Here is a 26,542-nt window from a genome sequence, read left to right as displayed (position 1 = left end):
ATAGATGTCTCCCCCTACTTTCCCCTCCAGTCTCATCTTTACTTTTCTGAAGCAACGTGAATGATGATATTTGCTGTCTGTTTCTCTATAACATTACCTTATAATGATATCTGTATCCATAAATAATTACATTCATTATAATTATAACCCACCTTGTACTTACAGAACTGTGACCTGTTCTGTTTTCAGTTAACAGTTAATGCACATCATAAAAGAATAGATTTTAAATTTTCTGTTGTGTATACAAGCATCTACAGTATAATCTATAAGCAAAGAACAATGACATTCATTTCAACATAATTTTTCCTCTTTCCTCCTTGTGCATCTGAGAAGTTCCAAGGCAATAATCATGCAACAGCTTGTTTAAAACCAACAGAGTTTTTCTCCCATCTGTTCAATGCCCTGAGATGGCAGTGGTTATTCCAGTAGGTTTCTCTAGCGTCTGGCACAGTGTATGATGCCTGAATGCCAGGCTATAACACTGCCAGCCTGTGGCATTGCCAGCATTCATCACTATAGAGTTACAGTAAGCAGTATAGGAGTGTGTAGAAAGTACAGGCAGATAATGTTCAACAGGAAAAGAAGAAGGAAATAAATATTACATCATGAGGAAGGAAATACAGAAATACAGAAACATGAAATGGAAGTAGACTTGAAATTGAGATGGTGAAATACAAAAGAAGCTGAAGATTATGATCATATGTTTGCTAATATTGTCCAATTTTCTCAGGTATAGTTTTCCTGTGGTTTTCAGAACGGGACATAAGTGACATAAATCAGTGATCATGAAAGAGAGTTATTAAGACTGGAGTTTCCATTGGCGTAAAATGAGCCTAATTTAATAACAAGTGTTTGTCTCTCTTTGCCTGTCCCTGTGGAAGAAATTGAAATCAGAGATTTACACTATTAGAGTAGTTCACACGGCGATTTTTGGTCCGGAACTCGAGACGGCTGTTCCGGACCAAAAGCTGGGTAGCCGTGACTGAAAGCCAGCACACTGCACTGGCATCCAGCCACGCACTCTGCTCCGGATTAGGACCAATGAATGGGCCTAGTCCGGAGGAGGGTGTTTCTTCAGGCCAAACCGCGAGGCGACTCGGCCTGAAGAATGAGCATCTCGCTTCTTTTTTCCGGGAGCTGAAAGAAACGGGTCCCAGAAAAAAAAGATCTGAGCGGCTACCATTGATTTCAATGGGATCTGTCTTTTTAGTCAGGGTATTGAGGCGAATACGGCCTCAAAGCCCTGACCAGAAAACCCCGTGTAAATTTACCCTTAGGGCCCATTCGCATGGAGGAAAATGGTGAGGAATTTGGTGTGGGATTTCAGAGCTGAAAAAAAAAGCCTCCCATTGACATCAATGGGTTCCTTTTTTCTGCTAGCATGAATGGATCCTAAAGCCGGGTTCACACAGGAATTTTTGGGCTGGATTTTTATGAGGAATCCACGTCAGAATCCGGCTCAAAAAACCACCTCCCATTGCAATAAACGGGAGCCGGTCATTTCCTTTCCACTCGAGGAAAAAAGAAGCAACATGCCCTTTCTTCAGGCAGATTCCACGGCTGATCCAGCCGCGGACATCCACCTTGCGACACTCCCTCCGACTCTGCCCATTCATTTGGGCCTAATCCGGAGCGGAATGCCGCGACTGGATGCTGGTGCACTGTATGCACTGAACCGGCATCCAGTCATAGCTAGTCGTTTTTGGGACCGGATTCTGAGGCAGCCACCACGTCAAAATCCAGTCCAAAAAACTCCCGTGTGAACCCGGCCTAACGTTGAGGCGCTAGGTGGAAGGTATAAAAACACTGCAGAAACACGTTTTTTTCCGCAGCATTTTTCATTGAGTTTTTGTTGTGTTTTTCTCTGCAGTTATTACCGGTATATCCTTATTAAATCTATAGGGAAAACGTGACAGTAGAAAAGTAACGGACACAGACAGACTTCCCTCCATTTATGTTCAATGCTGTTGGGGCACCTTTATCTGGTGTAAATTTCACATTGTGGCGTTTTTCTGCCGTGTGATTTATTTATGGCGTATTTCCACCTTTTCCCCCAGATAAATGCACTCCAGTACATGAACAGCTTAAAAAAGCCCATCAGGTCAGACAGCATTGAAAAAGGAAAATTGTACAGTTTTTTTTTTTGTTTTTTTTTTGGGGGGGAGTTAGTGCACGTAGCCTAAAAAGCTGTATTTAAACTAACCCTTGGACAATAATTGACAAGTAGGTGCGCCCACATCATAAATAAAGGGACAGGTGATAAATAACCCCCACTGACTCTAAAGTAAACAACTTGACATATACTTAGTGGTGGGTTGATATATGGAAGATGGGATTAATAACATGATATAGAAGATGATACAGAAGATGGGATTAATAGCACTGCCTTTATTTTTGCATATGATACCAAGGTATGTAGTACAGCACATTCAATAGAGGATCTATATAGGTTACAAGCAGACTTGGACAGACTGAGTGTTTGGGAATTCACATGGTAAATGAGGTTCAATGTAGATAAATGTAAAATTTTGTATCTGGGTAAAAACAATATACAGTGGCTTGCAGAAGTATTCATCCCCTTCGAACTTTTTCACAGTTTGTCACCTTACAGTCACAAACTTAGAAGGGATTCTATCAATGAAAAACATTTTAAACTAAAAGCACATAGGAATAGCTTTAATAAAGACTATCATCTCTTACCTTCTTGCGCTGCTGTTTTTGAATTTTTATTCATCCTTCATTGTGCTCAGAAAGCACAGGGAGCATTCCTTCTGCGCTCTGAGCACAGAATTGTCATCCATTCCAGCTCCACTTTTCTTCTACTCCGTTGGCCATTCTCCTCCTCTTCTTACATGAGACCACCACAAAATGGCTGATGGACACGCGCAGTCGACTGTTCCATTGGCCATTTTGAGGTGGTTTCCTGTATGAAGAGGAGCAGAAGAAAGGCAGCTATGGAATGGATAGAGAGATAGAGAGAACGTCTCCTGTGCTTTCTGAGCACAATGAAGAAAAATTCAAAAATGTTGGCATGGACCTTCAAGAATCTGTGTTGTTTGGGGGTGTAGTAGACTAGGTACCCTTATTCACATGTGGTTGGACTGCCCCACCTGTCCTGACCTTTTGGACTGCCACTTTACAGTCAATGTCTTCCTTGGCAGGCACTGAAATTCCGATGTTGCCAGGCCTAGCGCTGTTTTCTGGATACTGACTCCTTTCCAATTGGCATGGACACTCTGCTAGCTCAAATAATTTTAGCCGCCAGAGCCATGATTGCATGCCTGTGAAAATGTGTACCCTGCTTGACGGTGGCGGAATTCATCCAGCACATCAATTTGGCTTATACTCTGGAGAGGATGTTGGCGTCTAAGAATTTGGCGTCTAAGAATTTGGCATCTAAGAATTTGGCATTTTGGTCTATGTAGATCAGACCTGGGCAAAGTCCGGCCCCGAGCCATATCCGGCCCTCTGACTGATTCAGTCCGGCCCGCACAGCTTTGACTAGGGAGGCATGTCTAGGGGGGCGTGTCTAGGGGGCATGTCTTAATGCCAGCAGAAGATGGAGACATGTGAGTGTGTCATAAGGTACTGAGATGTAAGGTGAGTCGCAGGGTGGAGAGTGTGTGTGTGTGTGTCTATATGTGTCTGTCTGTCTATATGTGTCTGTCTATATGTGTGTGTCTGTATGTATGTGTCTGTCTGTATGTGTGTGTCTATATGTGTGTGTCTATATGTGTCTGTCTATATGTGTGTGTCTGTATGTGTGTGTCTGTATGTGTGTGTGTCTATATGTGTCTGTCTATATGTGTGTGTCTGTATGTGTGTGTCTGTATGTGTGTGTGTCTATATGTGTCTGTCTATATGTGTGTCTGTATGTGTGTGTGTCTATATGTGTCTGTCTATATGTGTCTGTCTATATGTGTGTGTCTGTATGTGTGTGTGTGTCTATATGTGTCTGTCTGTCTATATGTGTCTGTCTATATGTGTGTGTGTGTCTGTATGTGTGTCTATATGTGTGTGTGTGTCTATATGTGTCTGTCTGTCTATATGTGTCTGTCTGTCTGTGTGTCTCAGTAACCTAGGGGCAGAGATGGAAGGGGAATGTTATACTAGCTATGACTAAGAAACGATTTGTTTCGAAACGCGTCAGCTGGTCAGTCTAAGTCTGTCGTTGACATCTGCCGTGTTCTCAGTTATCCATACACTCTTGAGACGCGCACTTTATATGGAGATGCATGTATTTTTTAATATGGATTAAATAAAGTGACAAGTTTTTATCCATGAGGATTTCGCTGGACTCCACGTCTTTTTCTATGTCCAATGTTATACTAGGGCAGAGATGGCAGATGGAGGGGGGGACATGAAACTGGGGGAGAGATGGAGGGGGGACATGAAATGGGGAAAATAAAGGGGGATATGAAACTGAGGGAGAAATGGAGGGGGGGGACATGAAACTGGGGGTAGATGAAGAGGGCACTTAGACTGGGGGGACATTAAACTGTGGAGGAAGCTGTACGGGGACCTGTTTGCCTCTAGTTGCCCCCAGTTTAATGTCACCCTCCAGCTACCCCTACGGTTTAATGTCTGCTTCCCGATTTTAATGTCCCCCTCTAGTTGCCCCCAGTTTCATGTCCCGCTCCAGCTGTCAATTTATTGCCCCCCTCCAACTACCCCCCCTGTTTAATGTCCCCCTCCAGCTGCTCCAGTTTCATGTCCCCTCTAGTTTCCACCAGTTTACACTGGGGCACCAGGAGAGGGACTTAATACTGTGGGGCAGTTGGAAGGGAACATTATAATGTGGGGGCATATAGGGTGACTGTAGGAGGATTATACTTTGTGGGAGCACATGGAAAGATGATTGGGAATGGGCGGAGTCAACGTAGACGTGGGTGGAGCTAAATTTGCCATGGCACGGCCCTCTAGCATAGTTTCAATTACTTATGTGGCCCCATGGGAAAATTAATTGCCCACCCCTGATGTAGATCGTACTGGTGGTCCTTCATTCAGCAGGCCTGACCCCCTCCCTGTAGTATTCCTTCATATGCTCTGTACCCTGTTTTAGGATGCACACTGGTGGGATTCATAGCTCTTTAGTTTTAGTTTGCTCTCTTTATAAATTTATCGAGCTATGTGATGTTATGTTGTACTGTTTTTTCTTTTCCCTCTCCCCCTTCCCCTATGTTTGTGCACACTTTGTTTGCCTATTTTTTTTTTTTTTTTTTTTTCTAGATGCAGACTTTGCAGGGTACTCATTACCATTACTTCACTCACAGTACTTATACTCCTGTCAATTTGAAACTGCTAACTTGTTGCATTATATTGCTGTATTGTGTGATGATATATTGTTGGTACTTACTTTCCTTGTTCTCGTTCTCTTTTTGTAAAAAAAAACAAACTTTTTTCTCAATAAAAATTAAATTAAAAAAAAGATAAATGTAAGAGATGAATAACCTTTATAAAGGCTATTCCTGTGTGCTTTTAGTTTAAAACATGTTTTTTAATTATAAAATCTCAATAAAATACATTTAAAAGTATTCTAAGTGACAACCAACACAAAGTACTAGATAACTGTGAAGTGGAAGTAAAATGATATGCTTGATTCACACATCAGTATGCCATCCGTCAGTTTGAATTCAGTTTGAAAATAAAAACGGACTGATGTACATACTGATTGTATACTGACACCTTTTTATGTTGATAGCAAACACTGTCCATCCCCAAGAGGATAGATAAGGGGATTAAAAGTAGAAAATTGTAAATGTCCTTATCTCTACTCTGTTTACAATTTTCTACTTTTAATCTCCTTATCTGCCCTCTAGGGGATGGACAGCGTTTGCTATCAGCATAAAAAGGTGTCAGTATAAAGTCAGTATGTGCAACAGTCCGTTTCAAAGTCTAAAACTGAATTCAAATGGACGGATGGCATACTGATGTGTGAACCAAGCCATATATTGTTTTCAAAATTTTAATCAAAAATCTGAAAAGTGTGAGGTGCAAAAGTATTCAGCCCCCTATGTCAATACTTTTTAGAGCCACCTTACACTGCAATTACAGCTCCAAGTATTTTGGGATATGTCTCTACCAGCTTTGTGCATCTAGAGACTGAAATTTTTGCCCACTCTTATTTTCAAAATAACTCAAGATCAGCCAGATTAGATGGAGAGCTCCTGTGAACTGCAATTTTCATGTCTTGCCATAAATACTCAATGGGATTTAGGTCTGGACTGTGATTGGGCCATTCTAACACATGAATAGTCTTTAATCTAAACCATTCCACTGTAGCTCTGGCTGTATGTTTAGTGTCACTTTCTTGTTGGAAAGTGAATGTCCTTCAGAGTCTCAAGGCTTTTGCAGTCTCCAAGAGGTACTTTGCTCCATCCATCTTCCCATCGACTCTGACCAGCTTCCCTGTCCCTGCTGAAGAAAAGTCTCCTCACAGCATGATGCGGCCACCACCATGGCCATGGTATGTTCACAGTGATGAGCAGTGTTACCTTTCCACCACACATAGCGCTTTGCATTTAAGCCAAAAAGTTCAACTTTAGTCTCATCTGACCAGAGCACCTTCTTCCACATGTTTGCTGTGTCCCCTATATTGCTTGTGGCAAACTGCAAACGGCACTTCTTATGTCTTTCTTTCAACAATGGTTTTCTTCTTGCCATTCTTACAAAAAGGACAGATTTGTGGAGTGCACGACTTATGGTTGTCTTGGGGACAGATTCTCCCCCCTGAGCTGTGGATTTCTGCAGCTCCTCCAGATTGACCAGTGCTGTCCTTGCTCGATCTGTCAGTTTAGGTGGATGGCCATGTCTTGGTAGGTTTGCAGTTGTAGAATACTTTTTCCATTTTTGGGATGATGGATTGAACAGTGCTCCTTAAGATGCTCAAAACTTGGGATGCATTTTATAACCTAACTCTGCTTTAAACCTGTCTGGTGAGTTCCTTGGTCTTCATGATGCTGTTTGTTCACTAGTGTTCTCTAACAAACCACAGAGGTCTTCAGAGAACAGGTGTATTTATACTGAGACTAAATTACACACAGCTGGACTCTTAAATAATTAAGCAATTTCTGAAGGCAATTGTGTGCACTGGATTTTATTTAGGGGGATCAGACTACAGAGGGATGAATACTTTTGCATTTCACACTTTTCAGATTTTTATTTGGTAAATTGGTGTATTATTTTTGTTCCACTTCACAATTATGTGCTACTTATGTTGGTCTATCACTTAAAATCCTAATAAAAATATATTTAAGTTTGTGGTTGTAAGGTGACAAAATATGAAAAAGCCCAAGCGGTGTGAATACTTTTGCAGGCCATTGTACGTACATACACAGACATATGTCCTAGTTGGAGTAAAGCTGGGAGAGTCCCTGGTGGAGAAGGACATGGATGTGCTTGTAGATCATAGGATAAATTACAGCATGTAATGTCAATCAGTTGCTTCTAAGGCCAGAAGGCTATTGTCATGTATTAAAAGGGATATGAACTCACAGGACAGGGATGTAATATTACAACTTTAGAAATCATTGGAGTGACCCCATCTGGACCACACCAGTTCAGTTCTGGGCACCAGCACATAGAAAGGATGTCTTACAGTTGGAAAAGGTGAAATGGAAGGCCACAAAAGTGATAAGAGGCATGGAGGACCACCATTATCAGCAGAGACTAAAGGAGGTAAATCTGTTTAGTTTGGAGAAGAGTCTTTTAAAGGGAGATAAGATAAACCTATACAAATATATAAATGGCCCATACAAAAAATATGAGAAAAAGCTGTTCCATGTGAAATTCCAACAGAAGAGAAGGGATAGACATGTAGTGGGGACTTCCACCAAAGATAACAATGGACCAGCAGGGCGGGAACACCGGGGGCAGATGAGCATTTTTTTTTTTCAACTCCTTAACCTATTTAAAGTATAAAATTGTTGCCTGGACAACCTCTTTAAGCAAAAAAGCGCATTGTGAACCCAGCCTCTGGTGGGTGATTATTGTATTAATAAGGCAAGGACAAAACATAGAGAAACAACAAAAAAAATGTAATTTTTAAATGATTTTTTCTCCTGATGAACAACATTCACATGAATTGGACATGATCATATACAGCATTTTCAGAGACCCAGCAATAAGTACCGTATTTTTCGGACTATAAGACGCAATGCAAAAATTTGGGGGGAAAAGAAGGGTGCGTCTTAGTCTGAATGTGGCGCCGCATCCGCTGTAATAGAGAGGCGGAAGCCGGCAAGTGATAGACGCTGGGGCCTGAGACTTCGCTGCGCTCCTCTGCCCTGCATGAAGCCAGCAGCGGCAGCGGCGATGCTATTCCGCTCCTTCGTCCCCCCGCCGCTGGCTTCATGCAGGGCAGAGGAGCGATGTCTCAGGCCCCGGCACCTGTGCCGGCGTCTATCCCTCGCCGGCATCCGCCTGTCTAGTACAGCGGATGCCGGGTCAGTATCGGTGGCCCCTTCTCCCCCGGGGCCGGTCCCCACCAGCCCCGTACCTGTGAAGTTGCAGGCCGGCTCCTGCGCGGCGATATCGCAGGAGCCGACCTGTTCGGGTGAGAGCCGGGAGCCTAATGAGGCTCCCAGGCCTGTCACTGCTGTATTAGTATTGCGGCTGGGTCTATGACCAGCCGTAATACTAATATACAGAATGTCCCATAGACGGCAATACACATGTATTGCCATCTATGGGACTTGCAATCAAGTGACCGCAGGTTCAAGCCCCCGGGGGGGAATAAAATAGTAAAAAAAAAAAAAAAAAAAAAAAAAAGCTTTAAAAATATATAATGAAAATATGAAATAAATAAAAGTTCTAAATCACCTCTTGTTTTTTTTTCAATACAAGGTGATCTAAGAAATAGATATTCCCCAAAATGGTATAACTAAAAAGTACATCTGGCCCTGCAAAAAAAAACACTCTATGCATCCCCGTACAGCTGCAGGGTCACCTGTCAATGTGGCCTTGCAGCTGTTGCAAAACTACAACTCCCATATATTAAATATTTTACCAGTTTTTGCTTCAAAATTTTTTTCCCCTATTTTCCTCCTCTAAAACCTGCGTCTTATAGTCCGAAAAATACGGTAAATGGGCTTGTTGGTTCCCTTTAACAATGTCCACTGGAATCAATAGGCTCTCTGTGTCTAATGTTTAAAGACGGTATTACATGGTTGTTCATTCACTTAATTTTAAATTGTCCTCTTCAAGATGCCTTACCTGCTGTGCAGTGATATTAAGAGCTGGATTTGTCAATTCAGTTTTATCCTGAGATTTTTCTCTTGCCAGTCGGGCAGCCTCTCTAACTTCCTGGAACTTCTCTGCAAACTACAAACCAGAGAGAATGGGTGATAAAACTCGTGTTAATTTTCTAGTAATAATTTGACAACTCATATAATTGAAAAGCAAATTCAATCACCTCCACGTTATATGGTTTGGAACCTGTTATTGGGGGTTATTTATTTTGGTCATATTTTTTGCAGGTGCGCTGTAACGTCTCTGCCTGTTCAGGTCTCTGTGCCACCCTCCGCACGCACGCTGCAGTGCAGGAAGCAGGCTCATTTTCATTCTTTTGCTTAGAGTTTTTCATTGCACTGTATGAATACTGCTCTATCACCTCTCCTCTGTAATTGAATTTCCACTACACCCATCTTCTGTACCTTGTTTCTCTCTGATCATCAAATGGTTAATTCTAGTATGGCCTGTGTTATTGACAGTCTGTCTACTAGAGATGAGCGAGTACTAATCGAAACTCCAGTTTCAAATAGCATGCACACATAGGAATGAATGGACGTAGCCGGCACGCAGCCGGTTAAGTCTGTGTGCCGGCAGCTTCCATTCATTCCTATGGGTGTGTGCTATTCGAAACGGCCGTTTCGAATAGTCCTCGCTCATCTCTACTGTCTACCAATCAAGCCTAGGGCGGGTCTTTTGCCATTATCCCACATAGCCATGCTGGCTATTGAGACTCTGTCCTTAGACTTTGTACCTGCTAAGCTCGTCTGTCTGCTACTATTGTATTACTGATCTCTGACCCTTGGCTTCCCTTTTCACCATTCTCTTGTATTTTGATTCTATACTTCATTGCTCGACTGTTACTGGACCCTTGGCTAGCTGACCTCCCTTTGTTGTTGTTTGTCTTGTCTTCATTCTGTGTTGTCACCTATACAGGAAGGGCTTTGTCAACCAGCTGTCTTCTGCTGCCTATGGCAGTGAGGCAAGCAGATAGGGGCAGTGTTGGATTCAGCTTAGGGCTCACTGTCTTGTTGTGCCCCTTCCTCCAGGGTTTTCCATCAGCTACTGGGGAATTGCTCCTCTAGCAATTCTCTTACATGCGCCTTTTAAGACACATCATTGGTTTGAGAGATGCTAAATTATTATTTTGATGAATTGCACACTTGGTCATTCTGATCTAGCTGTTGGGAAGTGTTGGGAGCAGTGCTTGAGCACGTGAGGGCACACAAATGTCAGACAGGCCCAGACAGAACACTAGTAGAGAGGATTGTTGATCCATCAACAGCCACAGCTAGCTCCCACAGATTCTTTGTCCACTATCCAGACGCAGGTGGAACCTTCATTATACACTCCTGTCTCTACTCAGACCATTTCCACATACCGAGCAGAAAAAAAATTGGTGGCACCGTTCTCATTAATAGAAAGCCATTGCCACCTTCATTTACAGTGGTGTCATAAAAGAACTACTATGATCTGAAAGAGTATTATTTTTAGCAACAAATCCAAGTTCTGTTGTAGGATCTAACAACAGTCAGGCTTGGGTATGGAGGCCTCATGGTGAGTGCTTCACTCCTGTCTTTAATTTGGAATGACACACTAACCAAACTTTTGTTGTGACTATCTAGGGAGCCATCACATATGACATTTGGTCATCCCTAGTAATTATAAAAAGGACTCTAAGAGCTCATTAATATATTGAGGACATCCTCCATTTGTTGACTCTCATGGCAAGACTTTCAACTGGCATTTTTCAACAGGATAATGCTCACCCACACACATAGCAAGGGTTTCCCAGAAATTTCTCCGCCAGATTGCAACACTTCTTTGGCCTACCTAAGTCATTTATGGGATCAGCTAGGACACCAGTTTCGGCAATCTATGAGTGTGCAGGATCTACAGTACATGGTCAGTTGCAAAATCTGTGGGCAAATGTGCTACAGGATACCATACCAAACCCGTGTGTCACATCTTGTATCCAGGCTAGAAAAGGCTCATCTAGGTACTACAGCCCCCAAGAAGTAACCCTATATTATAGACTACAGCACTCAAGGAATTTATCAAGGGGCATAAAGAGCATTTTTATGCCTTGGATGTTGCATTAATTTACCGTAGTTTAAAAAAATAAATGTAGAACTGTGTCAGCAGACATGCACTCAAAAAAAGGTTAAGTTTGTTATTTCAGGTACAAAAGTTTTTGGAGTGGTCTTGTCTGTGGCTTCTGCAGTACAGTGTATTGCGTTTTGCAAAGGGCACAATAACTATCTTCAGTGTAAAGAAGAACAATAAGTCCTGGAAGTGATGATATTGACCTTACAAGCTTGAGACTTCAGCATCATCATCTGTCTGAGACTGCATGAAGAGATAGAAGGCATTGAGAAGGCATACATCCACAGAAGATATGTGGTTGGTTCCCCAAGATGTATGGAACAACCTTCCTGCCGACTTCCTTCAAAAACTGTGTCCAAGTGTGCCTAGAAGAATTGGTGCTGTTTTGAAGGCAAAGGGTGGTCACACAAATTACTGATTTAATTAAGATTTCTCTATGTTCACTCAAAGCATTTTACAGACCGGCCTACAATTTTTGCATAGTACTTTACCATTTATATATCTATAATACCAGTAAAAACTTGGACATACTTTTACTTTCAATGTTTATTTTTAAAGATTCATCATTGTAGATTTGCATGGAAGACATGGAAACTTTGAAGGAACACATGGAAATAAGTTACAAAAAAAAGTCTTAAATTAGAATATGTTTTGTACTTTAGATTCTTCAAAGTAGCCCCCTTATGCTCTGATGGCAGCTTTTGAATGCTCTTGACATTCTTTCAATTAGCTTCTTGAGGAAGCCACCTAGAATGGTTTTCTAACTGTCTTGAAGAAGTTTCTAGAGGTACTGAGGACTTGTTAGCTACTTTTACTTCACTTTGTGGTCTGACTTATTCCAAAAAGATATTACTTGAATTTAGGTTGTATGATGGTACAGTCCATGTGATCTGCTGAAGCGCTCTATCAATTTCCTTTTTTTAAAAAATAATGTTTTATTAAAGTTTTAAGCAATATAATTATTGTAAACAAATAGAGTATGACAAACTCTAAGGGCTCGTTCACACAGGGAGAGTGGGGTGGAATTTGGACGTGGAATCCACCTCCAAATAATAGTGGTCTATGTAGACCGCTAGCGTTCGTTTTTCTGATAGCGTTTTTTTTGCTGCTAGCGGAAAAAAGAAGCGACATGACCTTTCTTGAGGCAGATTCTGCCTCAGAAAATCAATGCAAGTGAATGGGAGGTGGAAAACCGCTAGCGCTTTTTTGCTAAAAACCGTGATGCAGTTTTTAGCGCGGTTTTTGGCAAGGCATTTTATCAACATCTATTAACTGTCCTGGAGGGAAAAAACGCCTGGCGTTTTTTTGAGGCGGTTTTTGCCAAAAAACCACTTCCTAATTCCTGAAGCGTTTTTTTTTTCAGGACCAAATTCTGCCACCCCCTATTCACGTGTGAACTAGCCCTAACAAGAGCAAAAAGGAATTCAAACGGCAATGTGAGTAAACAATACCAAGATGCCAATAGACAACAAAGTAACCCCACCAAACATCTCTCCCCATGTCGCTGCCAGCAATTCACAAAGTTATGTTAATGGAATTGGTTGTTATGCATGTAATAACTCAAGGAATTACCATAGTGTGTATTGAAAGCAGTCATGAAAGGAATTCATAATTGTCAGGGGTCTTGTGCAAATACAGTCCTATGAAAAAGTTTGGGCACCCCTATTAATCTTAATCATTTTTAGTTCTAAATATTTTGGTGTTTGCAACAGCCATTTCAGTTTGATATATCTAATAACTGATGGACACAGTAATATTTCAGGATTGAAATGAGGTTTATTGTACTAACAGAAAATGCGCAATATGCATTAAACCAAAATTTGACCGATGCAAAAATATGGGCACCTCAACAGAAAAGTGACATTAATATTTAGTACATCCTCCTTTTGCAAAGATAACAGCCTCTAGTTGCTTCCTGTAGCTTTTAATCAGTTCCTGGATCCTGGATGAAGGTATTTTGGACCATTTCTTTCTACAAAACAATTCAAGTTCAGTTAAGTTTGATGGTCGCCGAACATGGACAGCCCGCTCTCAAATGATCTGAAAACAAAGATTGTTCAACATAGTTGTTCAGGGGAAGGATACAAAACGTTGTCTCAGAGATTTAACCTGTCAGTTTCCACTGTGAGGAACATAGTAAGGAAATGGAAGACCACAGGGACAGTTCTTGTTAAGCCCAGAAGTGGCAGGCCAAGAAAAATATCAGAAAGGCAGAGAAGAAGAATGGTGAGAACAGTCAAGGACAATCCACAGACCACCTCCAAAGAGCTGCAGCATCAGCTTGCTGCAGATGGTGTCACTGTGCATCGGTCAACTATACAGCGCACTTTGCACAAATAGAAGCTGTATGGGAGAGTGATGAGAAAGAAGCCGTTTCTGCACGTACGCCACAAATAGAGTTGCCTGAGGTATGAAAAAGCACATTTGGACAAGGCAGCTTCATTTTGGAAACAAAAATTGAGTTGTTTGGTTATAAAAAAAGGCGTTATGCATGGCGTCCAAAAAGAAACAGCATTCCAAGAAAAACACATGCTACCCACTGTAAAATTTGGTGGAGGTTCCATCATGCTTTGGGGCTGTGTGGCCAATGCCGGCATCGGGAATCTTGTTAAAGTTGAGGGTCGCATGGATTCCACTCAGTATCAGCAGATTCTTGAGAATAATGTTCAAGAATTAGTGACGAAGTTGAAGTTACACTGGGGATGGATATTTCAGCAAGACAATGATCCAAAACACCGTTCCAAATCCTCAGGCATTCATGCAGAGGAACAATTACAATGTTCTGGAATGGCCATCCCAGTCCCCAGACCTGAATATCATTGAACATCTGTGGGATGATTTGAAGCGGGCTGTCCATGCTCGGCGACCATCTAACTTAACTGAACTTGAATTGTTTGTCCAAATACCTTTATCCAGGATCCAGGAACTGATTAAAAGCTACAGGAAGCGACTAGAGGCTGTTATCTTTGCAAAAGGAGGATGTACTAAATATTAATGTCACTTTTCTGTTGAGGTGCCCATACTTTTGCACCGGTCAAATTTTGGTTTAATGCATATTGCGCATTTTCTGTTAGTACAATAAACCTCATTTCAATCCTGAAATATTACTGTGTCCATCAGTTATTAGATATATCAAACTGAAATGGCTACTGCAAACACCAAAATATTTAGAACTAAAAATGATTAAGATTAATAGGGGTGCCCAAACTTTTTCATAGGACTGTAAATAGGTCTCAAGACTGAAAGTACATTTTTGTTAAAGGGGTATTCCCATAACTCTTGTTCTGCAGCCTGAAGGCTGTGTACTCTCTTCACTTCCTGGATTTCTCGCACATTGGTGGGTGGGGTTTCACTTGCTCTATCTGCTATGATCCACAGTATGACGCTGATGTGGAAACTGATGTAGCAGAGCTGGATTTGAGTCAGCTTGTATTACATACAGAGGTAACTGACTCCTTATCTCAACCCTTATCAGCCAAATTCAATTAAACCGGCTGGTAAGTGGAAAAACTGAAGATAGACCACACAGTAATCCCGGAGCTCTCCCCTCCCCCTCCCCTATATGAGGAACTCCGTTGCTTGTCAGCCCCTCCCTCCCCCCCTGAGAGCAGGCAGCTAGGTCACTTGACAAATGATCAGATAATCCCAAAGGCCACTGTCAACAATTGAAGTGAATAAATTAAGATAGCGGCCAAACAAAACAGTTTTGATAAACCAATGTATTTAGGAAAAGTCTTATATCCACATAAACTAGGATTCTTGTTATGGGACAACCCCTTTAATCTATCTTAATGAAATGTAGTATAAGTCAGACCATGCACAATAAATGCTCTACCTTTAAAATACCTTTAAAATAACTACCGTATTTTCCGGACTATAAAGCGCACATAAAAACCTACGATTTCCTCATAAATCGTAAGTGCGCCTTATAGTCCGGTGTGCCTTATATATGGATGGAAGCGGCGGCAAAGTCTGCGTGCCGCTTCCATACATACATAAAAGGCACCGTAAGGGTGCATTCACACTACGGAACGCCAGCGTGTATCACAGCCGTACACGCCGGCGTTACAGCAGGGCTGCCGGACACTTCCCATTCATTTCTATGGGAGCCGGCATGTGAGCGCTCCCCATAGAAATAAATGGAAAAAAGCAGTCCATTCATTTCTATGGGGAGCGCTCGCATGCCGGCTCCCATAGAAATGAATGGGAAGTGTCCGGCAGCCCTGCAAAACCCTGAAACAGAATGTGAAACTTACCGAACGGTGCAGGGTGGGCGGGCATTCAGGCCTCCTCTTCCTCCGATGTCCTGACCACTTCCTCCGGCACTCGCGAACTGATAATGGCCTGGGCGCATGCGCAATATCATAATGCTTCTACTACGGCTACTGCGCATGCGCCCAGGCCATTATCAGTTCGCGAGCGCCGGAGGAGGAGGATGGAACATCGGAGGAAGAGGAGGCCTGAATGCCCGCCCACCCTGCACCGCTCGGTAAGTTTCACATTCTGTTTCAGGGTTTTATTTTAAAACGGGGGGGTAGTTTAATATAACTTTTACGGTTGGGCTCTATCAGCATGATTTTGCTGATAGAGCCCCTCCTCGCCTGCCGAGCGCTTCCAATAGAAGCGGCTGGCACGCGGGGGGTTAAGCGGCCGCTGGCAAAGTCTACCTGCCGCCGCTTTCAATAACATATAATGCGCCTTATAGTCTGGTGCGCCTTATATATGAACCGAGACGGACTATAAGGCGCTCATGGGCAATGCGCCTTATAGTCCAGTGCGCCTTATAGTCCGTAAAATACGGTAGTGTAAGAGGTACTGGGACTAGGTTTGCCTAGTGTTGTAGAATATTCTTCCTAGTCACACTCGCCCAAATAACAAGCAAATATTTATCAGATTTGCAGAGACCATCACTTTTCTTCTTGGTCAAAAAAAACTTACATGTGTGTCTTGTTGAAAAACCAAATGGTGGTCCCAGTAAGCACAAACCAAATGTGATGGCAGTTCGATGTTGAGATACGTAAGTAACTCAATCACTGTGAGGCATTTGTGGGGTCTAATCTTAGGTGTTATTAATCTGTGGTTGCTGAGGATAATTCTTATACATGTATCCTGTGCAGCATAGGTAAGCTTGCCATGCACTTGTTCACACAGTTTTTTGGTCAGGAATTTGGTCAGGAATGCACCTCAAAATCAGCCTCCAAAAAACAGAGTTCTACTAGGAGGCTTTTTTTGGAGGCTAATTTTGAGGCGAATTCCTGACCAAAAAAAATCCATGTGAACTCAGCCTTAAGATACGCAGACCTTTGGAAGATTCAGCTTAATTTGGTGGCATCTACCGAGAATCTAATGTCCATGGAGGTCATACACATAAGATTAACAGCAGATACTACTAAAATGAACAGGACCTGCAAATGATCTGCAGTTAACTAGCTCCACTTTATGGCTAGTTTTAATATTTCTTTCCCAGTTGTCATGAGAAACAGTTTTATCACTATATTGGAGGGTTTTCATAATTCCATTTGATGATACCTTAAAACTTCATGAACTTTTCAGACTGACTGATCTTCAAGTGTTAACCTCTAGGTGACGAGCGCCATACTATTATGGCGCAGCTACCTGGGTCTTAAGGCAAACCACCATACCATTTTTGTGGAAGTCTCCTTCCCACTTAGAGTCTGAGCAGGCAGCTACTGCAGTGGGAGTTAGCTCACCACACAAGAGGCAAGATCGGGGGAAGGCGATATGTATTTTCTGCAGCCCACGCTCTAGCCAGTGACCTGGGCTGCCAGGAGCCCCCATACCTGGTTGATCCTGTCGCTGAATGGAGGAAGTCAGCCTATGTGTCTGCCTATGCGTCTGACTGTACACTGCAATACCTGTGTATACACTGTGAGAAGGTGACATGCAGAGTGCTGGAGTCCAGATATATCAGCCCCACGTTTGTAACATATCTGTGGTCTAGGGCGGGTCTTGAATAGACCTCAGCCCCAGGTGTGGGTCCTGGGCTCCTTACTGGGCCATAAAAGGCTGCAGAGTCTACACTTCATGCACATCCTGGGAGCGAGAGGAGGCGCCTGGATCTGTCCTGAAACACTGAGAGTCTGGTGAGACTGTATTGTGCTATTTTGTTTTTGCCTGAAGTTGAGGCTGTATTTTATTTTGCTTATTTCGTGCGCCAAGTGCAGGTTTATTTGTTTTTTCTGTTTTTCCAAATAAACCTGTTTTCAGCAGACTTCATGTCCCTGTCTCTGACATTGCTGCTACCGAGCTACCTACCCCACAACACGTGCATTCAGTATATAGTATTGAACCAGCGATCAGATCATCTCTAGTTCAGTTTCCCTAGTGAGACTTTACTAAACAGTAAAAAAAAACAAAAAAAAAACAGGTGTATTAAAAAATGTAATAAATAAATAAAGCCCAAAAATTACAGCATGAGCCTGAGGACATGAAAGGTCCCCTTTAAGTAAATTATGTGGATAAAAATGAATCAAGTGAAATGGCTTTTTGTTTCAAGCACTTGTGTTAAATACAAAAGAGCAAATGATAAACAACAATTAAATATCTAAAGCTTGATGTGACCCTGTCATTGCACCTTTACATTTAATTAGTATCACATTTTGACTCGCCTGTGTTATTAGTTTATTATTCTTACTTGTATAGCAACATCATATTCCACAGCGTAGCTGTATGCCCCGTATTTGGAGTGTGGGTGGAAACCCACGGAGAACATATAAACTCCTTGCAGGTGTTTGTCTTTGGCAGGATTCAAACTCAGAATTCCAGCACTTCAAAGCTGCAGTGCTAACCACTGAGCCACCGGGCTCCCCACAATAGAACACAAATGAGAATCACCTGTGATAAATTCTTGGTACCCATGTGACATTAATTAGCCAGAGGATAATAATAGCCCCAGCTCTAGGGAGGGGGATCTTGGGAGCACATAATACTGTGTACGGGCCCCTACTTTTTAAATTTATTTATGCCCCATAGGGGATATTTTGATCGCTCCTTCAATAGGTATACATTGCAATACATGTGTATTGCAGTGTATAGGAAACTGCCAGCCCAAGTAGACGCATAGGCTGTCAATCTCCATTCAAGGCAAGATCAACCAGATATGCGGAGGGACAGCGATGGGGCAGACACGGGGTCATTGGTCAGACCCTGGGCTGCCGAATAGGAGCAGCAGCAACCTCCTGAAAACGACGTGGATGACACTTACAAAGACTTCCACCGTGATTTGCGGGACGTCCTTCCCAGCAGCGCCCTACTATTAGGATGGATTTTGCGAAGGGGTTAAGGCGATTCGCCACAAATTAATTTGGATGGGATCGGTTCATCTCTAATTACAACTGATCTGTAGACACTAAATCAGTTGATTATATAGCCAAACACCTAAGATTAAAGAACTAGGGGGAAGACACTGGGAGCAGGTTACATAAGAACAACAACCCCCATCATTTTCCTCCCCATGTATCTCTCATTTTCAGTCTCTAAGTGTTTCCCCATAAGTATAAGTATTATTTTTATCAGGAGACAAACATATAGCACAGCCATGACAAAGTTTTGCAGTGAAAAGTGCAGTTCCCTATGTCCTGATGGTGGGCACATGTTCTAAATGGTAAGCAAAATGACCATCTTGCTTCTCTAGTCCAATGATTTGACTCCCTCTTGAAGTCTGTCAACTGAGCAAAATGTGTATTGTAGAAGCAGTTAACAATGTGTTGCCAAGACGTACACTACCCCAAAGTAGCCTTTGAGTGAATTTTTATAGAGTCAGCGGGGGGAACATTTATGTCCTCTTGGGACAAGATCCATTGTCTAATCAGACCACTCCTGAAATCATTTACATGATTATTACATTTTTATTTATTTATTTTTTGGCAATGAGTGTAATTTTTTTTTCTCCCATTTTGTTAGTACACCAGTCAAGGAGGACCAATCCATATTGTTGCTGCTTCAAGCAATATGGATATAAGCATAATTAAGTTTAAATAATGAATGACAAGTGAGTACAAACCAATTATTGTAATTCTGTGTGCCTATACATGGTGATTAGCAAAATTACTTACCTGAGAGAGATTCTGTTCCGAGGCAAAGCCAAGACCATATACTGTGTTTGCACGACTATCAGCCCACTGTCCAAATTTCTGCGATGTTTTGGTGAAGGTCATGTTTGGTGTAATAGTGCTGTTGATAATAGCCTGAAAAATAAATGAGTTACATTCAGGTAAAAGACATTCCACTCTGCATTTCACAATGTATGTTACACTCTGCCTCACCTTGGTGCCACCCACACTAATGATTCGATACACATTTCTTGTGGCGTCAAAGAAGTATGATACAGTAGCAGCATGTTTGCTGGCTGGAATCCAGTTCTTTTTGGTGACAGGATCAATTTGAAAAACATGGGCTCGGGTGCTAAAAATTGGCTGTTCCCTGGAAAAGAGATGGAACCACAAAAAAAAAAACCAGGAATAAAAACGATGTAAAAGAAAATTTTATTGTAATATATACGGATTCAGAAATTGTAATGTTGAGTCTGTGAATAAGGATTTAGTATACTTGGCAATCAGTCAAACTTCTAATACAATAACTTTAAACCATAATGACCCTAGTGTATATCATATGTGTGTGTGTGTGTGTGTATATATATATATATATATATATATATATATATATATATATGACTCGGCTTTGCACAGGTATATTTAATTTTTTGTTTGTGTAATAGCCCCATAAGAATAGATTGTTTGTCATGGAAACCTGGTGTAAAGCTGTGTGTATGTGAAGACCTGCAAGTTTCCATTAGTCCATAAGCATCGTGTGATTATGTGTATCTCAGTTTGGATATCAGCGAAAAACCTGCGATCAGTTGTTATGAAAATCTGTAACAGTGTTACCCACATCGCCTCGCCTCTTTAAATCTGACCTATAGCAGTGAAGAAAAATGGCTGGGTTGTTATGGAAACCTGAAGTGAAGCTGTGTGCATGTAGAGACTAAGCGCCTGCAAGATTCTATTGGCTGATGTATATATGATATAAAAATATTACAAAGTCAGGGAGCCTTCACACCGCGTTAAAACAGATCGCATTGATTTCTATGGGTGCCGGCATACGCACGCTACCCATTGAAATCAATGGGAGGCTTTTTTACCTATTGATTACAATGGGTAGCGCGTGTATGCCGGCACCCATAGAAATCAATGGGATCTGTTTACGTTCAGAATGAGCAGAGCGTAAACTCCATGTGAAGGCTCCCTCAGATTAAAAAAAAAAAAAAAAAAATACAATAAGTAAAAAATAAAAAGTCATCCAATTGGCTTTAGATTTTTGAATTTTTGATTTTTTTTGTTCAATGTTCAATTCCGACTTTATGCAGTTACTTCCTGACTTCCTGCAATGATCAATTCTCAGTAAATTAACTGTCATCACAGACAGGATTAAATAGAAAAGTAGACCCTATATTTACATAGCATGGGAAGCACCAATGACACTATGTGATGGTGACCACTCACCCTTCCTCCCTGCACAATGATCTACAGTATGCATAGGCCAAAACACTTTTCCACAGTAGCCAATGAAAATCTCTAGTCAACAGATTCCTATGATCTATGTGGTCAGCTGTAACAGCAGCTCAAGCAAAACTGTGGGCCCTATAATCATGAACAAAAAATAAAATTAAAAAATCCACAATAAGATTACACAAAATATATATATTTTTAAATTGGTTAAAAAAATGTATAAGTTACACAGTTGTTTTAATCTCTTCTTGATGTGACATGCATGTAGGTTATATATGCAAAAAGGCTATATTAGGCTAAGGTCCCATGCATCGTGCTTCTTCCTGCAGCGCTTTGAACAGAAAGTTCATAGAGTTTTCCTCCGCTGACTTTCTGTTACAATTATATCTACGGGAAAGCCTCCGGCAACACAGGAATCTATTAGGGTCTCAATACAGAGAGCAATCCAGTCTTACCATCAATTGACTGGTACCTATACAGGCGGTTGACCGCCAATGGGGCTATAATATTTAGAGATCCTGAGGAATAATATACCCCATACTCTGGCACTGACTTTAGCGCTGAGGTGTTTTTAAAGTGTTTTTATATTTATACACTATAGCAAGTTTATTATAATAGACATTGCCAGCCTATTAGATTAGATACATTTAGTGGTAATAACAGAAATGGACTGAGTAGTTTACTAATACATATCGGTAGGACTACGTTTATATTGAGCAGCGATCGTGCTGCTTATTTGGGTGCTAATCTATAGCTACTTGGCCGAATCTACTGAATTTTGTGTGTGCTGTGACTTGCTTGCAACACTCAGAGGGGAGGTGGACTCTCCCTGAGAATACATGTATCCTTATGTGAACACACAGCATACTTCAATTGTCCTACTCCATTGTGAGACGTCACTAGTATTTTAATGAGTTTTTAATTGACATCAATAGAAGTTATATGTTATCTATTTAGTTATACCATTACCTATAATGCCCTTTGATTAAACGGTATTAGACCTCTGTTGTAGTCTTTCCTATGGGAATTATGCATAGGCTGTCAGGAGGCCATGGCCTGGCTTCCATGGCAACCCTTGGGAACTCGTGATCTTATCACAGAGTGTCTGAGGGAACATGGGGGGTGAATGGGGGGCGATCTCGCCCCCGGACCTCCTAGATGCTGTGATCGCTATTGATCAAAGCATCCAGGGGATTAATCTGCTGCAGTCAGAGTATCTTCTGATTCCAGTGGCTGGTCCCAGCCCTCAGCTGTGTAACACAGCCGAGAGCAGGAAGTAATGCTGCAGGCACAGCTTCTGTGTCCGCAGCATTACGGCGCTGGACATTAACTATATGTTTAAAGAGGACCTTTCACCATATCCGGGCACAGGCAGTGTTATATACTGCCAGAAAGCTGACAGTGCGCTGAATTCAGCGCACTGTCGGCTTTCCCGATCTGTGCCCGGTGTAAAGCGCTATCGGTCCCGGTACCGTAGCGCTTTACAGTCAGAAGGGCGTTTCTGACCATTAGCCAGAGACGTCCTTCTGCCTCGCGGCGCCAATCGCGCTGTACTGTGGAGCGGGGAGGAACGCCCCCTCCCGCTCCTGATAGTGCTCGTCTACGGACAAGCTGTGTGAGCAGAGGGAGAGGGGCGTTCCTCCCGACTCCACAGCACAGCGCGATTGGCGCCGCGAGGCAGAAGGACGTCTCTGGCTAATGGTCAGAAACGCCCTTCTGACCATAGAAGAGCTACGGTACCGGACCATAAGCTCTTCACACTGGGCACAGATCGGGAAAGCCGACAGTGCGCTGAATTCAGCGCACTGTCAGCTTTCTGGCAGTATATAGAACTGCCTGTGCCCGGATATGGTGAAAGGTCCTCTTTAACGTGACATAACCCTGATATCTCCATTTCAGTCTCCGAACTTACCATAACTCCTAGGCTGTATGCTCGTTGCCTCGGGGTTATGTTTGATTCAGAACTTTCCTTCACCTCAAAAACGTCTCTAAAATCCGGCCTTTCCTTATCACAGATACTTTAAACACTCTTATTGTCACCCTGATTCACTCTCTCCTTGACTACTGGAACTCCATCTTCACTTTATTAAACTCTTCCCTCTACAAACTATTCTGAATGCAGCGGCCAGGCTCATCTAGCAGTCTAGACGCTACAGCGATGCCTACAGTCTGTGCCAGTTGCTACATTGGCTGCCTATTCATTACAGAATACAATATAAACTTATCCCCCTCATCCACAAAGGTCTCCATAATACTGCACCTCCCTACATTTCTTCCTCATTTCTGTCTATTGCCAAACCCATGTTCACAGTTCAGTCAGTAACCCAAGACTAAGTTCCTCTATTATCAGAACCTTCCACTCGCATATACAAGACTTCACCCAAGTTGAACCTCTTCTCTGTAATGCTGTACCCTGGACAATCAAACTAACCCTCTACATCTTCGAGCGCAAACTAAAGACACATCTTTTCAGACAGGCCTATCACAATTCCTAATGTAAACCCTTCCGCAGTTAGAATCCCTGAAACTAACCCTCCACTGTTCACGCTTCTGCTTTATCCCACAGGATATCATGCTGTATCAGACTGTAACCTTATATGTCCAAGCACCATCTGCACATTAAAGGACACTGACTGTTGATGGCTCATACAGCTTTATGTGTTATGAAAGTAACCGCTGTCAAAAAAATGTCTGGACCATCATATAAGCAATGCTACCTCCAATGCCACCCCTGCTACCTTTTGTGTAATCCCTCTACCTCATAGATTGTAATCTCTTAAGAGCAGGGCCCTCAGTCTCATTGTGTGAATTCACTATTACTGTGTAATATATTTTTTTTGTCTGTACTTGCACCCTACAATTTGTAAAGTGCTGCAAAATATGTTAGCGCTAGATAAATAAAATATGTTTGTTAACATAATGAATCATGAAAATGTTATTTCTGGCAGGCCTCTATTAAAGACGAAAGGTCAGCAGGACATATATTAAATCACATTTCATTTCTATACATCTGAGTTGATAAGCATCCAGCTGCTCCCTCTTAATACCATGTCAAGCTTCAAGTTCTTGGGCTATACCATTCTCCATGCCCAACACATGCCATTTTCAGTAAACCCATTTGTTTATAAGAAAAGGAAACCATCTGACTTAAAACACCATAGAATCAAACTGATGCTTGAAGAAGTGACAGGATAAGAGACATGAAATTCTGCAGCTGAAGTCAAGATACATCTGGGATACGATGACTGCCTGCTGGGCACAAAGCATTATGCCCAAGTCATACTGCTCACTCCTTAGCACTTGCTATTTCTCAACTAGGATGAATTTCACAGGAGAAAGTGATAGCATGCTGTAGGAGGATGGAAAGGTGTACTGTATGCCCAGACCAATCAGCTGCCCCTCCTGCTGCTCCCCCCTCCCTCTCATAGCATGAAATTGATATGGGAATATCAGAGATCCCACAGCAGTGTACACTAATCCCCCCACCATGTTCTGCAATTTTCAAGAGAAAAACTAAACAAACAACAATACAACGTGATACCTTACAACGCTTCATCAATAAATACTAGATACATCAGTATGTAAATTATGGACAAGAGTATCATTATCACACAAATAAAATATCAGATAACACTAGGTTCACACCTGCGTTCAGATGTCCATTCTGTGGTTTCCGTCTTCTGCATGCCAGAAGACGGAAACCACAGACTGGGTCCAGCCGTGAGCGGCGGTGAGTGTTTTATGCTCTCTGCTGCGAAACCGGTTTTTTAAATCCGGACACAGAGTACTGCATGCCCGACTCTTTGTCCAGATTAAAAAACCCGGTTTCGCGGTGGAGAGCGCAAAACGCTCACCACCGCACAGCTTTCTCACCCATTCAAATGAATGGGTGAGAAAGACTCCTGCAGGTTTCTGTCTCCTGCTCTGTTTTATGCAGGAAACGGAAACCTGAAGTACGGAGTGCCGGGCGCAGATGTGAACGAGCCCTAAACAAGACTTTTGTGTTTGTGAGATTTCTATTGGACAATTACACCTCATCCTCATGCAATGCAGGCTCACCAAAGCTCACAGACAATGATATGGTTGCCATATCATCCCACCACCCTGCCCCCCAAGAACAGCCTACGAATAACCTTTTCAAGTAACACAAATAGAGGTAGCTCCCTATGTTTGATTTACTGTATGATTAGAGATGAATTTTTTTGGAGAATGTAGAAGAGCCAGCAGACACATGAAGGGGAACTATGGGATGCTGGAAGATGTCACTCCACCAAATGAATTATATTAACTGTGCCATGCTAAGCGGTACATAATGGCATACACTATGGCAAAGTAATGACACCTCTCCTAAAGTGTAATAAAGTAGAAAATATTTTGGCTAGTGAAAGGAATCACAATTCAAGTCATTAGATCTGAGATACGGGAATTAAGAGTGAACATCATCCCATTAAAGTGGTATATTTATGCACTAATTACTTACTTTCCAATTAATAGCCTGTTTTTCCCCACAGAGGAGGAGGGTGTGAAGGCATTACCATTTCTACCTCTGCATTGTGTGACCCAGATGAAGTGACAGCTGATTAATCTGACCCAAACCAAGGCTTTTCTTAATTGGGTCTTGGGGAATTTCCAAGAGAGATGTACATTCTCCCAGTTAATCATGCCTGGGTCAGGGACAGATACTGTAGCTGTAGAGTGCAAAACTACATATTCCAGTAAAGCAAAGAATTCTGAAATGTTGAATTGCTTGTTACATTTTAGCTATCCACAGGCTGTAATTTGTATTATTTCATTTGGTTATCTAAAGCAGCAAGCAGTGAATAGAAAAAGGGAGGGAACAGACTTCCTCTGCATTCCTCGGATTATACAATAATAGAGACTGCAAGTCAGTTTAAAAAGTATGTATTTCGTTCACTGTGGTTCAGCTAAAACTTGATACAAAGTGATGCTTTGTTCAAGGACTTTTACATAATACATGGACCTAAATAAGACAAAAACTGTTCAGCTCTAATCCATTGTTGTTGGACTGAAGAAGGATCAAACACTCTGGACCATGATGAGATCCGTCAAGAGGAGGCAACAGCTTACTATATGGTAGCTTTCAACACTGCCATTATTCCAAAAAGTCAGTTTCTTTAAAGTTTCACATTGAAGGCCATGAAGGCAAAGTTGAATGCTAATGAACTATCCAAAGAATACATCATCACTATCAAATCGGTTGGGTCCAACACCTGGACCCCACGTCAATCAGCTATTTGGCCGCCAGAAGCCATATACAAGTTTTATGGCTAGATGCAGCTTTCCAACTATTCAAGTGAATGGAAGAAGAACTGCAGTTCCCAGGGCCACCACTACAGTGTACAGAGCTTTTCACACAACATACAGCTTCCAGCTCCATACAGTGTAGCGGTGCAGCTCTGCTCACATTTACATGGAGTAGAGCTGGTTCCAGCTGTGTACCTATTATATGGCTTCCAGCAGCCAAAACAGACTGTTGGACCCTGACCAAGCTGACACTGGTGACCTATACTGTGGACAGGACATTAGCATCCAACTTTACTAAACTGGGACAATTCTCTTTAACTCACTAAGGCCAGGGCCCAACGTTGCAAAAACGCGGCGTTTTGGCCATGGCGGATAGGGCGTACCAAAAAAAACCACTGCATTTTACATTACTTGAA

At 42.1% G+C, this 26,542-nt stretch overlaps 1 protein-coding gene across 2 annotated transcripts in view; it reads right to left on the bottom strand.

The window, feature by feature from the left end:
* The window catches only part of HOMER3 (homer scaffold protein 3), a 125,247-nt gene that overhangs the window by 51,131 nt on the left and 47,574 nt on the right, over nucleotides 1–26,542 (bottom strand). For both annotated transcript variants that reach the window (XM_075280786.1, XM_075280778.1), the window contains 3 exons: nucleotides 19,620–19,776; nucleotides 19,410–19,541; nucleotides 9,214–9,321 (listed from right to left, as the gene is read on the bottom strand). In XM_075280786.1, the coding sequence (XP_075136887.1) occupies nucleotides 9,214–9,321; nucleotides 19,410–19,541; nucleotides 19,620–19,776 (397 nt within the window). The remainder of the gene's footprint in view (nucleotides 1–9,213; nucleotides 9,322–19,409; nucleotides 19,542–19,619; nucleotides 19,777–26,542) is intronic.

Source organism: Leptodactylus fuscus, chromosome 1 (genome assembly GCF_031893055.1).
Source record: "Leptodactylus fuscus isolate aLepFus1 chromosome 1, aLepFus1.hap2, whole genome shotgun sequence".
Classification (NCBI taxonomy): domain Eukaryota; kingdom Metazoa; phylum Chordata; class Amphibia; order Anura; family Leptodactylidae; genus Leptodactylus; species Leptodactylus fuscus.
This window is presented reverse-complemented; position numbering and strand designations above follow the sequence as displayed.